The sequence below is a fragment of the Austrofundulus limnaeus genome, unplaced genomic scaffold (genome assembly GCF_001266775.1).
Source record: "Austrofundulus limnaeus strain Quisiro unplaced genomic scaffold, Austrofundulus_limnaeus-1.0 Scaffold438, whole genome shotgun sequence".
In the NCBI taxonomy this organism is placed as follows: Eukaryota; Metazoa; Chordata; class Actinopteri; order Cyprinodontiformes; family Rivulidae; genus Austrofundulus; species Austrofundulus limnaeus.
The window spans coordinates 414776-427531 of NW_013952840.1; the positions used below are offsets into that span (position 1 = coordinate 414776).

At 38.5% G+C, this 12756-nt stretch overlaps 2 protein-coding genes across 2 annotated transcripts; one reads left to right on the forward strand and one right to left on the reverse strand.

The window, feature by feature from the left end:
- Positions 1 to 1852: 1852 nt before the first annotated feature.
- LOC106529353 (galactose-specific lectin nattectin) lies at positions 1853 to 4124 on the reverse strand. The gene is made up of 7 exons (XM_014024756.1): positions 4072 to 4124; positions 3949 to 4002; positions 3683 to 3707; positions 3328 to 3419; positions 2469 to 2603; positions 2193 to 2304; positions 1853 to 2071 (listed from the first exon to the last, which is right to left on the reverse strand). The coding sequence occupies exons 2-7, from the start codon at positions 4000 to 4002 to the stop codon at positions 2004 to 2006; spliced, it is 486 nt and encodes a 161-aa protein (XP_013880210.1). The 5' UTR covers positions 4072 to 4124; the 3' UTR covers positions 1853 to 2003.
- Positions 4125 to 6587: 2463 nt separating this feature from the next.
- LOC106529349 (galactose-specific lectin nattectin) lies at positions 6588 to 12093 on the forward strand. Its single transcript, XM_014024750.1, has 8 exons — positions 6588 to 6722; positions 9044 to 9089; positions 9166 to 9222; positions 9362 to 9380; positions 10021 to 10115; positions 10646 to 10780; positions 10966 to 11083; positions 11988 to 12093. The coding sequence occupies exons 1-8, from the start codon at positions 6718 to 6720 to the stop codon at positions 12053 to 12055; spliced, it is 543 nt and encodes a 180-aa protein (XP_013880204.1). The 5' UTR covers positions 6588 to 6717; the 3' UTR covers positions 12056 to 12093.
- The last annotated feature ends 663 nt before the right edge of the window (positions 12094 to 12756 follow it).

Sequence of the window (12756 nt, forward strand, 5' to 3'; positions counted from 1 at the left end):
TGACTTTTACCAAACTAATCAAGCTCCGACACAGTGCTTCTGAAACAGTGTGTTGTTTTTTTCAATACATGCGCCGAAGCTTCAGCTTCAAACTGCCCATCACTAACTCACACAAATAAGTGGGTAAAAGACTAAGAATTGTGTTATAGATAAAACACTGCCAGTGAATAAGCCGCCTGACAGCCAATGGAAACCAACCAGTCAAAGACAGTAGGGTACAATGATGAGTTGAGAACTGACTACCAGTCATGAACCTTAATACTCCATGATAGGCTGCATCCAGGAGTTGGAGTGAACCTACTGGGGCATTCATATAGATTAAATCACCAAAATCCAATAAGGGAAGGAAGATGGCAGTGATTAGCWGCTTCCTAACAGCCAACAAGGAGCAAAGTTTATTCCTACAAAGGAAGCCTAAATGCATCCTCAGTTTTTAAATTAAGGAATCAATGAGCATGGCAAAAGAAAGATTATTGTCAATAATAATTCCTAGATATTTGTAAGAGACAACCTCCTCAATTGGGGTACTGTCAAATGGGGTGAGAAATGAGGCCACTGGCGGGATCTTCTTCCTACCAGAAAACAGCATGGACTTAGTTTTACCTACATTTAGAACCAGACAGAATACCTTTGATCAAACTGCCAGATAAGGGATACATGCAACAAGACTTGGATTTGAGGTCAAGAGACTTGAGACTTGACTTGGATTTTTGGTCAAAGATGTGGACTTGACTTGGACTTGCAACAAAAGACTTGCTGGTATCTCTACAGTCAACCTTATTGTTTTTGTGTAGCCTACTGCTAGCTTTAGTCCTAGCATCCATGCTAACCTCATACAGCGATCTACTGCAGTCAGTGATATTATAACTGTCTATATTGTACATGTTAGTATACTCATCTCCTGTATATATTCTGTTGTATATTTAATTCATACCTGCAGTATTACACTTGCACTTTACTATTCTGCACTACTCGTCATCTAACTCTACTCGGTTAGATGCCAAACTGCATTACATTGTTCAAGTACTTGTTACTGTGTTCAATGACAATAAAGTTGAATCTAATCTAATATTATATTTACACAAATTCACCATTAAGCTTTTTAAATGATGCAGAAGCAGTGGCTCAGGTGATAAAATTACACAAACACATGATGAATGCAGCAGGCTAAGTTATAAAACACTGGTAAAAAAAACCTTTTTACAATTACACTATCAAACACCTGGACCCTCCAGCCAACCTTTCTGAATGTTCCATGATTTTTGATGTTAGATGTGTTGAAATTTGGTCTAGGATCTTTTTCTGTTACAGTTTTAACCCTGACTCTCCATAGAATCTTGTATTCACACCTGCATAAAAGGTCTGGACCAATGGGGGAAACGTTTACAGCAGACCAAATGTCAGGTGTGAAGACTCCGTTTCTCCCAGTGCTGTATAAATCAGAATCAGAATCAGATTTATTGTCATTCAACATCAAAGGTGCAATGCAGAATAAAAATGCAGTTAATATCTTTATATTCTGTTTGGGTCAAAATTTTCATTCTGTTCAGTTTTTTCTTTTCACTGTTTTGTTTTTTGAATGATAACTGCTGCCATGGCCCAATGACTAAACAGTTTCACYAATCTGCAGTTCTGCAGCTTCTTGGACTCCATTCTCCTCAGGCCCTGAGTCAGCATAAAACGATGCATTCACAAGGTTTCCAGTGTCTCTGTTCTTTTTCAATGTCACTGTTTTGGCTTCATATTCGCTGTGACACTTTATACACAGAATTATTCTTTAGGATGTCTGACACTGAAAAGTTATCAATTATTTTTTATCTAATCAAACAAAACTCACACAAACAGGCAGCAGAAAGGTTTGCAAAGAACAAGCATTTATTTGAGGTTGTAGTTTGAAGGATGAGACATCAGACATGTCCGATTATCTCCCAGAAGTGARGTCATCGAGGCTTCACCTCCTGCTGGAAGTGACATCATCGAGTCCGATGTGTCAAAGTGACAACTTATGGGTTTCTGGTACAAACAGCACCAAGCTTGATGCTACACAGAGCATCGTTGARGTAATCTTTATCTGTGAAAAACAAGATTTAGAAAAAGTTAAAAATACTCTGATAAAAAATCTTCAACTGATAAAGAATTATTAGTTCTGAGCCCAACATCAAGAGTGACCCTCAGATGAATTATTTTTGTACTGTTTAGGTTGATCATCATGCAGTTCTCATTTCCACCATGGTTGTTTGGTTCTCCTGGACRCCAGCCCTTAAAGGTGAACGGCGTCCCGTCGCTCCAGAACCAAACACCCTCCTGTCAGACAAAAGTTTTATAAATTCAGTTTATTTCCATTCTGAATGGATTAATTAATTTATTTAGGATAATGTGCAATTAAAACATAACCATAAAAACAACTGATGCATTGCAACAGATCTTGATGTCAAATTTTTTTTTTTTAAATTTCAGAGAACCCTGACCTTCACAGCATCGTAGCCTCCAACCCAGGCTGGTACGTCGGATCCTTTTGATCTACGGATCAGTTCTCTGACGAACTCATARTCACTTTGTGTCTCCAGAGACTCCAGARTTGCACCRWTTGAGTTACAGAAACGCTGAGAAGGAAGATTCAAACCAACAACTTTAGACAACCATTACAACACCTCACACCATGACAAGATCATTACATCACCATTACACCATGAGATCACTATGACATCATTACATCACTGAGATCACAATGACATCATTACATCACCATTACACCGTAACATTACTATGACATCATTACATAACTATTACACAATGACATCATTACATCACATTACACAATGACATCATTACATCACATTACACAATGACATCACTGACATCATTACATCACCATTACACAATGACATCACTGACATTACATCACCACGAGATCCCTATGACATCATTAAATCACATTACACAATGACATCATTACATCACATTACACAATGACATCACTGACATCATTACATCACCATGAGATCACTATGACATCATTACATCACCATTACACCATGGCATTACTATGACATCATTACACCATGACATTACTATGACATCATTACATCACCATTACACCATGACATCACCGTGACATCATTACATCACCGTTGAACCATGACATCACTATGACATCAAAGCAGCTATTAGCTACATTAGCTTGTAGCTATGATTTTTGCAATTTGTTCAGTTGGTTACAGTTTTGCTGACTTTAGTTGGTTATTCAGTTTTCACTTCATTTTTTAAAATTTAGCAATAATTTCAGTGTTTGACATGACATAAAACCAGTGAAAACAGTTGTCGTACCTCTGAATCGTACCAGTCCCTTTCAGTGGCGTCAAACATATAACAGAAGCCTCCGTACCAAGTCCATCCAGGAGGGCAGGTTGTACAGGTAACTGTAAAACACCTGGAAACTCAGACAGGCTTTGAATCTCCACATCTGCACTTCTTACCATTTACAAAAAAAGAAAGACCAGATTCTGTCTAATCAATAAATTGTCAACAATCCTCAGAAAACATGCGGAGGTTGATGTTTTTATCACACTCATGCTGCAGTTTGAGCATCAAACAAACCAAATAATTTATCTAACATAACGTCTAAAATCATCTGATATTTGATTTTAAACACTCGTCATCTCAAAAAGATAAAAGCACATACTTAGTTCTTGAGGATGACAGTAAGCCTGTGGAGATAAAAACAAAAACAGAGTCAGAATCTGATTGGTGGATCAGTATCGTCTGTAATCATCTCCATGATCCAACAATTTGCCAAATAAAAAAATATTTAAAAAAATTTTTGCATTCATTTTATTTTTGTACATTTTAGGGTTCAGTGTCTTTTTCTTTGGTCTTCTCTGCATGTTTATATTCATTTATGTGTTAATCTATTTAACAAAAGGAAAATCAAGAACTTTTAAAACTTACATTTGCGCCGATCCCCAATCCAGAAAAAAGCAACGCAAAGAGAAGAGATGTCATCTGCAAAACAAAACAGAAAATCAGAAATACTTTATAGGAACAACTATATTTTTAAAAATAAAAGTTTACCTTGTTGTGTTTTTGGGTTCAAACTGCAGCAGCCACACTCGCCTGAGGAAGGATGTCTTCTCAGAGCAAACACTGAGTTTTTATACCTTCCTCTGGTCGGTGGGCCTGTCAGCTGATGAAAGCTCATTAATTAAAAAAATGCAGCTGTTGTTGTGTGACAACCTCTCCCATCTGACCTGAGGCCTGAAGAACAAAACAAGTTCAACACATCCAGGATATCTCTAAGAAAACTGGCTTGACTGACCCTGGGCTGAGATCTTTGAGACTCGATAAGTCAGCTCCAGTTTTTCAACTCTGGACATTTGTACAGTTTTTATTTGGAGAAAAGGGTTTGATCTCCTGATGGAGTGTTCAACATATGATACAATGACAACATTGTTCATCAATGTTTGGCTCAATGTTGCCTGGTACCAAGTCATCGTTTAGACCACCTTTTGCTCAAACATGGCGTTCTTTATTGTTAGCCCAAACCTAGCACAGAACAGAGTAGATCAGAGGCCTCCAGGTGACTCAGTTGTTCAAGTCCTCCAGGGGAACAATGAAATCCCTCACATCTTTTTTTATTAGGACACCCTCCAGAGATTCCAACAAGGTATCATTCATAAATTATTCAGAAATTCATTTAACAAAGTTAAACTAGCAAAACCAACCCTAAATACCTAAATAGATAAATAAACCTAGTGCTTGAAGGTTGACAGAGAGAAATAACTACATAAAATGTCTTAAACAGCCGTCAGGAGGAATGGTTTCAGGTCTGGCCAGTTCTTCTGATGCACCTCAACCTCTGACACCTGAAAAAACCTTCATCTGGTCACCAAGGAAATGGGAGTGATTGTTACCAACTAGAATAAATGTTATAAATAAATGTTTCTGTGAGATACAACATTAAATTAGGGCTGAAATTTTAACGRATTAATTTCGATTAATTAATTACAAAGGTTTTAACGTGTTAAATTTTTTTTATCACAATCCCATTTTTTAAAAGTTTGTAGCCGGAAGCTTTGTATTCACGACCCATTTTCTAGCACGGCCGTAAATCGGATGCACAAGCGACATCTGCAAACAATGATAGACAACAAAGTCGCTTCTCTTGGCCCCCTGAGGGACACCTTTAGCTTTAAAAAAACATTCTGATGGGATTTTCGAAAAGACTACTGTTGTATGCAAGTTGTGCCAAAAGGAGTCTGCTCATCACTGAAGCTACTCAAGCCTAAAATACCACCTGAATGCAAAACATGTCGCGGCAAGCACAGCTGTCGTTAGCATCCCCGGCAGTGGTACAAATAAACGCTCCAGCCAGCCCACACTGGACCAGGTGACGGGTTTCAGGTCCAAAATAAATAAGTCTACATCAAAGAAATTAAGCAACTCCCTGGCTAAATGGATCACAACAGACTGCAGACCACATTCAGTGGTAGAGGATAGTGGGCTACAGTCCGTGTTACAGATTGTGACATCTGACCCTACTTACAAACTCCCGTGTCGGAAAACCATGGCAAGTAAAATTAAGCAGCTTTACGAGGACGATAAGCAGTCAAAACAAGACATATTGAATGCAGTTGAGTTTGTTGCATTGACAGGGCACCATTGGACTTCCATCAGCAATTCTAACTACCTTGGCGTGACCGCACACACAATGTGTTGTCAACAAAGAATGGCAATTAGCGTCTTTCGTCCTCACTGTTGAAAAAGTCAACACCAGACATTCTGCAGTAAACTGCGCAGAGCAGTTTTTTCCTGTGGCTGAGTCCTGGGAAAATGAGAAAAAGGTTCCAACAATTGGCACCGACTGTGCCAGAAACATGATGGCAGCAGCAAAACAGCTCCCATTTCAGCACATGACGTGCATTGCGCATATTTTGCAGAGATCCATCACTGTGTGACTGGACAGTTGTGGATTTCATGATGTACTGACAAAGTGCCGCAAGATTGTGGGTCATTTCAGACACAGTCCAGCCAACAGAATGGAACTGTATCAGGAGCAAAGGGCACTTGACCAAGAAAACGAACTCCTTATCCAGGATGTTTCCACAAGGTGGAACTCCACATGGTTTTTGATCTGTCGTCTTCTCAAAAACAAAGAGGCAGTAAAGGCTGCTCTGGACAAACAGAAGCACAAACTGGTCTTGTTGTCAGCAGCAGAGTGGACAAAACTAGAGAAGTTGACCGCCATCCTTGAACCATGCAGGTAAATAGAAAAAAATTTAAATATTTCCTAAATTATTATTGCCTAAATTGATCACCATAATTGATTAACTAATTTATTTTTATTTCTTTCTCACTGCAGATATGTGACTGATCTTCTGACTTATGTCTCATGTTCTGTGGTCTTGCCTGTCCTATGATTCCTGGACCACACTATTTAGGTCTCTGATGAGGATTCTACCTACATAGTGAAATTCAACACTGCCTTCATGAAGGACTTGTCAGAGCAGAAAGCTGCATTTAATGATTGGCTCAAAATGGCTACAGTGCTGGACCATCGCTTTATGGACTTAAAGTGTCTTCCAAGAGAAGAGCGAGAAGGGGTGTGGAAGAAGCTTGAAGAACTCATTCAAGATGGATCTACAAAAGCTACTTCTGAGCCCACAGATGAGCCACCAATAAAGAAAGGCCTCTTGTGCTTTTCTTCTGACTCTGACTCTGATGATGTAAGTAAGTAAACTTTATTTCTATAGCACCTTTCACAGACACAAACATCACAAAGTGCTTCACAGAAAGCAAAAATAATTAAAAACAATAAAACAGATCACAGATACAAAAACAACAATTAAAACACAATAAAAAGATGTGGGGTCTAACCATGCTTTGAGCATCTATGAAGCAGAACAGACAATCAGTGAGACAGACTCTCCTCTCCACTGGTGGTCAGCACAGGCAGGGGCACATCCACAGCTCTGCCACTTCTGTCCCAGTGAGAGGGTGTTCTCACCGGCTGGGAACATCATCCAGAAGAGAAGAGCAGCCTTAAGCTCTGAAAATGTGAACAGGCTCGTCTGTTTTTTGTGGGATGAATGTTGTGTTCAATTTTAGTCTCTTAAATGCAACATGTTGTTTTGCCACAATTCTGTTGTCACTTTAGAAATGGCACTTTAATTTCTGTTCACACCAGTTGTTAAACTCTCAAGAGCTCCAGTATCGTATAGTTGTATAGTTGTTTTATTTATTTTAAGTTTTACAGCTCTGTACAAGAAATGCTATCATTATTGAGTAGTGTGCTGTTTACATTTATTTTTTATTTTTCAAACATGTTGAACAATCAGGGGTTCCTGAAATACTTGAAATACGAATACCGGTAACTATTTTAGCACTTTGCCCAATCTGTTGGTTTAATAACAATTTAAAAAACATTTCAAAAAGCAATAAACATGTTTGTTGTTAAGCTTATATGTCTATTCATTCAATATTTTAGTAGAAAAATTATCTTTCAATGAAATTGTTTAATTTGTTGATATATATGTTTGTGATTAATTGGGATTAATTAATTACAGAACCAGAACTCAATTAACATTTTTCATTTGAATCCCACCACTACATTAAATATTAAACTTTTACAGGTGTTTTTAAAATGTCAATGAAATAATCTTTTGAGAGAAACCTGGTAATTTTGTCCATTCAGGGTCTTTGCAGGTCTATGCAGCATCTTTTTGGGTCTTTGCAGGTCTGTTTAGTGTATTTTTAGATCTTTGCAGGTCTGTGCAGGGTCTTTGCAGGTCTGTGCAGGGTCTTTGCAGGTCTGTGCAGGGTCTTTGCAGGTCTGTGCAGGGTCTTTGTAGTCTTGACAAGGTTTTCAGGGGCATATTGGAAAGCAATGGGCTCCCCATATTGTTATTTTCAGATCAATCTTAAGGTAATACTTACTTCACACTAAGTTCAGTAACATCGTGTCACAATGAATTAAAATATTTTTCATGCATACATTGCATCACCCTTGCACTGCTACTCCTTGATTGTTTCTTTTTATAAAACCTTCTTTGATCGTCCGCAGGTTGTTCAAAACACTTCTGAAGGCTTCTGAGTCTCTTGGGTTCAAGTAAATTTTTACAAAACAAAATAAAACAAAGCCAAAAATACCAAAGCAGAAACCTGCCTGCTGGGGACAGGCACGTCAGATTTACGAGATACCTTCAATCAGAAGAAGTGGTTTTGTTGTAGCCATTCCTACAGACAGTTCAACTTCCGACAGTTGGAAAAACACTCATGAAAGTCATTAACAAACTGGATGGAGTTGTCACACCACCCACCCTCACACTGGAGGATGATCTAGATAATACAAAAAAAAGAAATAGCAACATGATTGATTTTTGCGGGGTCTTGACAATGTTTTCAGGAGTGCATTAAAAATGCAGATCATGGTTGGATAAGTGGAAACCACCAATGACTTCATCCCAAGGCTGCCTTGTGTTGTGCTGATACAGTTTTGTAGCCTGTAGCTGGATCCTGACACAGTCTGAGAGAGTCCAGTGCCATTGAAAGGCCATAGAACCTAATAAAACATAGCACGAAAATGTGTTTGTCAAGGATTGAGCTGTATAGTTGTAGATGAATAAAATTGTAATAATTTTCAAAATCTCCTAATTGATTATGTAGGTGAGAACATAACAGAGTCAGCATCCAGGGTTAAGGAGGTCCAACAGGGTTAAAGAGGTCCAACAGGGTTGAGGAGGTCAGACAGAATAGTTCAATCAGAGTTTCCACCTCAACATTTTTCAACAACCTACTTGGGGACAAGAAACAAAGAAAGATGCACTATTAGATACCCTAAAAGCCCTCCAGGAGGGATACTTTCAGGTGTAGCCATTCTTGCAAGCACTCCCTGACCACTCTGATTCCTAACTCTGATTCAGAGACAATAAACCTCTGCAGGGCACCAACCAAACTGGACCTGCCTCCAACCAAACCAGCATTGTTCTGTAACAGCAGGTCCACCAATGATGCAAAGGTATATAAACCCTGTGTTCTCTGTTCCAAGACATCCTTCCAGTGAAGCTACTGCTGCTTTGGTTCATCACAGAAAGGTAAAATCTCAGCTGTTTTACTTCATCAGTGTTCTACAGTTTTCTATATTTGGAAGAGRTTTTATTGTTTCCACAGATGGAGTCAGGTCTGGTCTTAGTGTTGCTCCTTTGTGGACTGGGGATCGGAGCACACGTGAGTTTGGAAAATTTGTTTCTTTTCTTACTATTCAATGAATCAAACTGAGCTTAAAGTTATCACTGATTTTGTTGCCATTTGCACCAATTCTTTTCTGACTGTTCCATTTTATTTGTTTTGTTTTTAACCTCAACAGGCTCAATGCTCCCAAACAGGTTAGTGCTTTTACACATTTTGTGGTGGTTAGGCCATCAAACTATGGTATTTTGATTGTGTTAGGATAGTATCACGAAGTATGAGTTTGGGGAGGCTCTAGCAGAGTGGTTAGGGGGTCGTCCTGGAACCAGTAAGTCGCTGGTTCAATCCCCCATCCAGCTGTTTCAGTTGTGTCCTTGGGCCAGACACTTCACCCCAAAACCTCTAATGTGTCCCATCAGTTATTAATGTGATTGTCACTGATTAGTCTCCATGTTAGCTTTGCAGAGACCTAATAAAGTGCTGTGTGAATGGTTAAATGAGGACACAGATTGTAGAGTAAAGAGCTTTGAATGTCCTGGATGGACAGAAAGGTGCTATTCAAGTACAGACCACTGACCATTTATGAAYAAAGAAGCAAAACTATTTATTCAGGTTAGGTTAGCTGATAATTTCCAAAATCATTTTCCATGTTTATATAACAAGTCTTTTCAAAAAAGATATTTTGATGTAAAAGAATGCAAACTGACTCGTATATTCACCATTGGTTTAGCCTTTGGAAAAATCAGCCACACATTTATTTTTGTTCAGTCTATAATCATCTATAATGTGAAGACCTGCAGCTGTGTAGCACCTGTTACGTTTCCAGATGTTTTTCAGATAATTCTTGTAAGAACTGCCCTCCTGGTTGGACCTCATTTCAAGGCCGCTGTTACCTGTTTGTGGATGATAAAATGGACTGGGCCGACGCTGAGGTACAACATAGTCTGTATTCAGGAATTATGCTCCGAAATAGTGGTGTCAATTAAAGTGTCCGAATTAAGACAGTTCAGCCACTCTGAAATGATGTTTATATCCAGCCCTCTTACTAATCTGTTATAGTTAACACTGACTTTTACAGCTTGTTATTGAGTTCAAAATTAAATTTAAATACAATACCAGTTCTAGCATTAGACATATTTAATATGTTCCATTGTCAATAAAATATCGATTTACGAGCTTTGCAGATTAATTTGTTTTATTTAGGGATTGGTCAAATTAACTAGAATTATTCCAATTCAAGGTGACCAACACCAACATAGCCATAACTGTCAGTTTTACAGGTACTGAGCTAAAATTAGTTGTTAAAGCGCTTCACGTGGCCTTTTTCCCAATACATTTTGAATATCTAGTAAAAGTGTTATAATAAAAACAGATGTTTTATTGTCAGTTGGACAGGATATCTTGGATGCACTGTTGTTTATAAGCTGATGTTGGTTGGTTTCTGTCATATCTCTCCTCTCAGCGTTACTGCAACTTCCTGGATGGAAACCTGTCCTCCATTTTATCAAAAGAGGAGTACGACTTCATCAGGGATCTGATCTTTAAAGCTACAGGAAAAAACCCAAGAACCTGGGCTGGAGCCACTGACGCAACAAAGGTGAGGACTGTGAGAAATCAGGTTTGGTAACTAATCCTGATTATTTTATTGCCAATACTTTAATTATTAAGGACTGAAAGTAGCTAACATTGTTGCTGTTGAGTTTTAAAATGGGATTTTTCTGAAGCACACAAAATAAGTAAAATAAAAGACATTTATTGGCTTTTAAATCCTTCCTCTCACAGTTGGGCTACGGGTTGTGGAGTGACGGTTCGACATATGACCAAAACTTCTCGTTCTGGGGCCCCGGAGAACCAGACATGAAAGCTATTGGTGCAAACTGCATGGAGATCAACATGAATGGTATAAATACAACTTTTTTTGTCTAATCTTATTATTTCCACTTGCCCAAAGACGAGTTGCAGGAGATGTTTTTACTGTTCATGTGTTTGTTGGGAAACATTCTCATTAACCACAGGACAAAATTTTATAAATCTATACCAAAATAAATAAATAAATATATAAATAAATAATCATTGTGCCTACAGCTGACCAATGTTGGGAGTCAGGAGTATATAGGTTGGAGCAGACGAGATACAAAGTTGTAATTTCTCAACATAACATGATCTTTGTTTGAAACTCTAGCATAAAAGGTGACAGGTCTTATTATATGTACTACTTCAATAAATACATTTATTGAACCAGGCAAGTCCCACTGAGATCCCAAATCTATTGAAGGTCCTCTTGGACCTGAAGGCATGTTTTAGACAGTAGGAGAAAATCAGAGGTTTCCCAGATTTTTTCCGGTTTCCCCTGGGTGCACCAGTTTCCCAGGTTTTCTCTGATTTCCATCTCCCAGATGTTCTCCCAGGTTTTCTTTGAGTGTGCCAGATTCCCAGGTTTTTCCCACTTTACCAGATTTACTTGGGATGCTCTGGTTTCCCAGGTTTTGTCTGGATTACCATGTTTTCCTTGGGTACACTGGTTTCCCAGGTTTTTCTTTTTGTGGGTGCCCCGGTTTCCCAGGTTTTCTTCCAGTGAGCCGGTTTCCCATGTTTTCTCTGGTTTTCTCTGGTTTCCCACGTTTTTCTGATTTCCTAGGTTTCGTCTTTTGTTATTTAGTGAATTAATATATTTTATTGGTTTTGATTGCTTAATTCATTGTACTGCAACTTGTTTGGTTTTAGAAGTGGTTTCATGAACAAACTGATGATCGATGTCACTGAATGTTTTATGTTGATGTTAAATGTTTTGTGTTGTTTTACAGACATTGATTTTGTCGACAATGTAGTCTGCAGCCAACTGAATCCTTTCGTCTGTGGCAGAAACCCGTAACCGAGCCCTCGTTTCCTGACACGATGATGTCACTCCTGGAAGACATTTTGACACGTCTAATGTTTATGATTCAAATTAATATCTCAGTAATAAATACATGTTCTCTGCAGAAGTGTTACCTCCTGTTTGCATCATTTCTGACTGAGTTCAGATTAGAAAGTTTAGTGACATAAAACATGTTTACATGAGGAAAACCTGCAAACTCACAGGTGCACTGTGCCAAGTYGAGATTACAAAACAAAGTTGAAAATCAAACATTCATGAGTTTCATCTATTTACCAGCGACTGCTGAAAGAGGGTTTGTTTGAATGTTGTGTTATAACAGTTGGGATGAACAGACCTGGATCTGAACACGTGGATCAAAATAAAGAAATAACTGTGGTGTCTGTTCTGTGTAATCTGTGTCTACATTAGGTTTAAACACCCAAACAAGAGTAAAGATAATGTAGGACATTAAGAATGAGGCTACTGGAAATAGTTCATTAAATCAAAGCAGGCTGATAAGAACCAACAGGAGATGGCAGCAACTTTAGTTTTGATGTTTAGTTTGTGTAAGGAGACGTGTGTAGGGATCTGTGTCCTGTCGGCTGTCTCCCTCTTGTGTCATTACTTCTCATGTCTCCTCAGTCTGTTTCCTGTCAACCACACTCACCTGTCTGTCCTTAGTAATCAACCACACTCACCTGTCTGTCCTTAGTAAT

Coding starts and splice junctions, on each gene's coding strand:
- LOC106529349 (XM_014024750.1), top strand. Junction 9,090..9,165: donor CTTTGGTTCATCACAGAAAG/GTAAAATCTCAG, acceptor TTGTTTCCACAG/ATGGAGTCAGGTCTGGTCTT. Junction 11,084..11,987: donor CATGGAGATCAACATGAATG/GTATAAATACAA, acceptor GTTGTTTTACAG/ACATTGATTTTGTCGACAAT.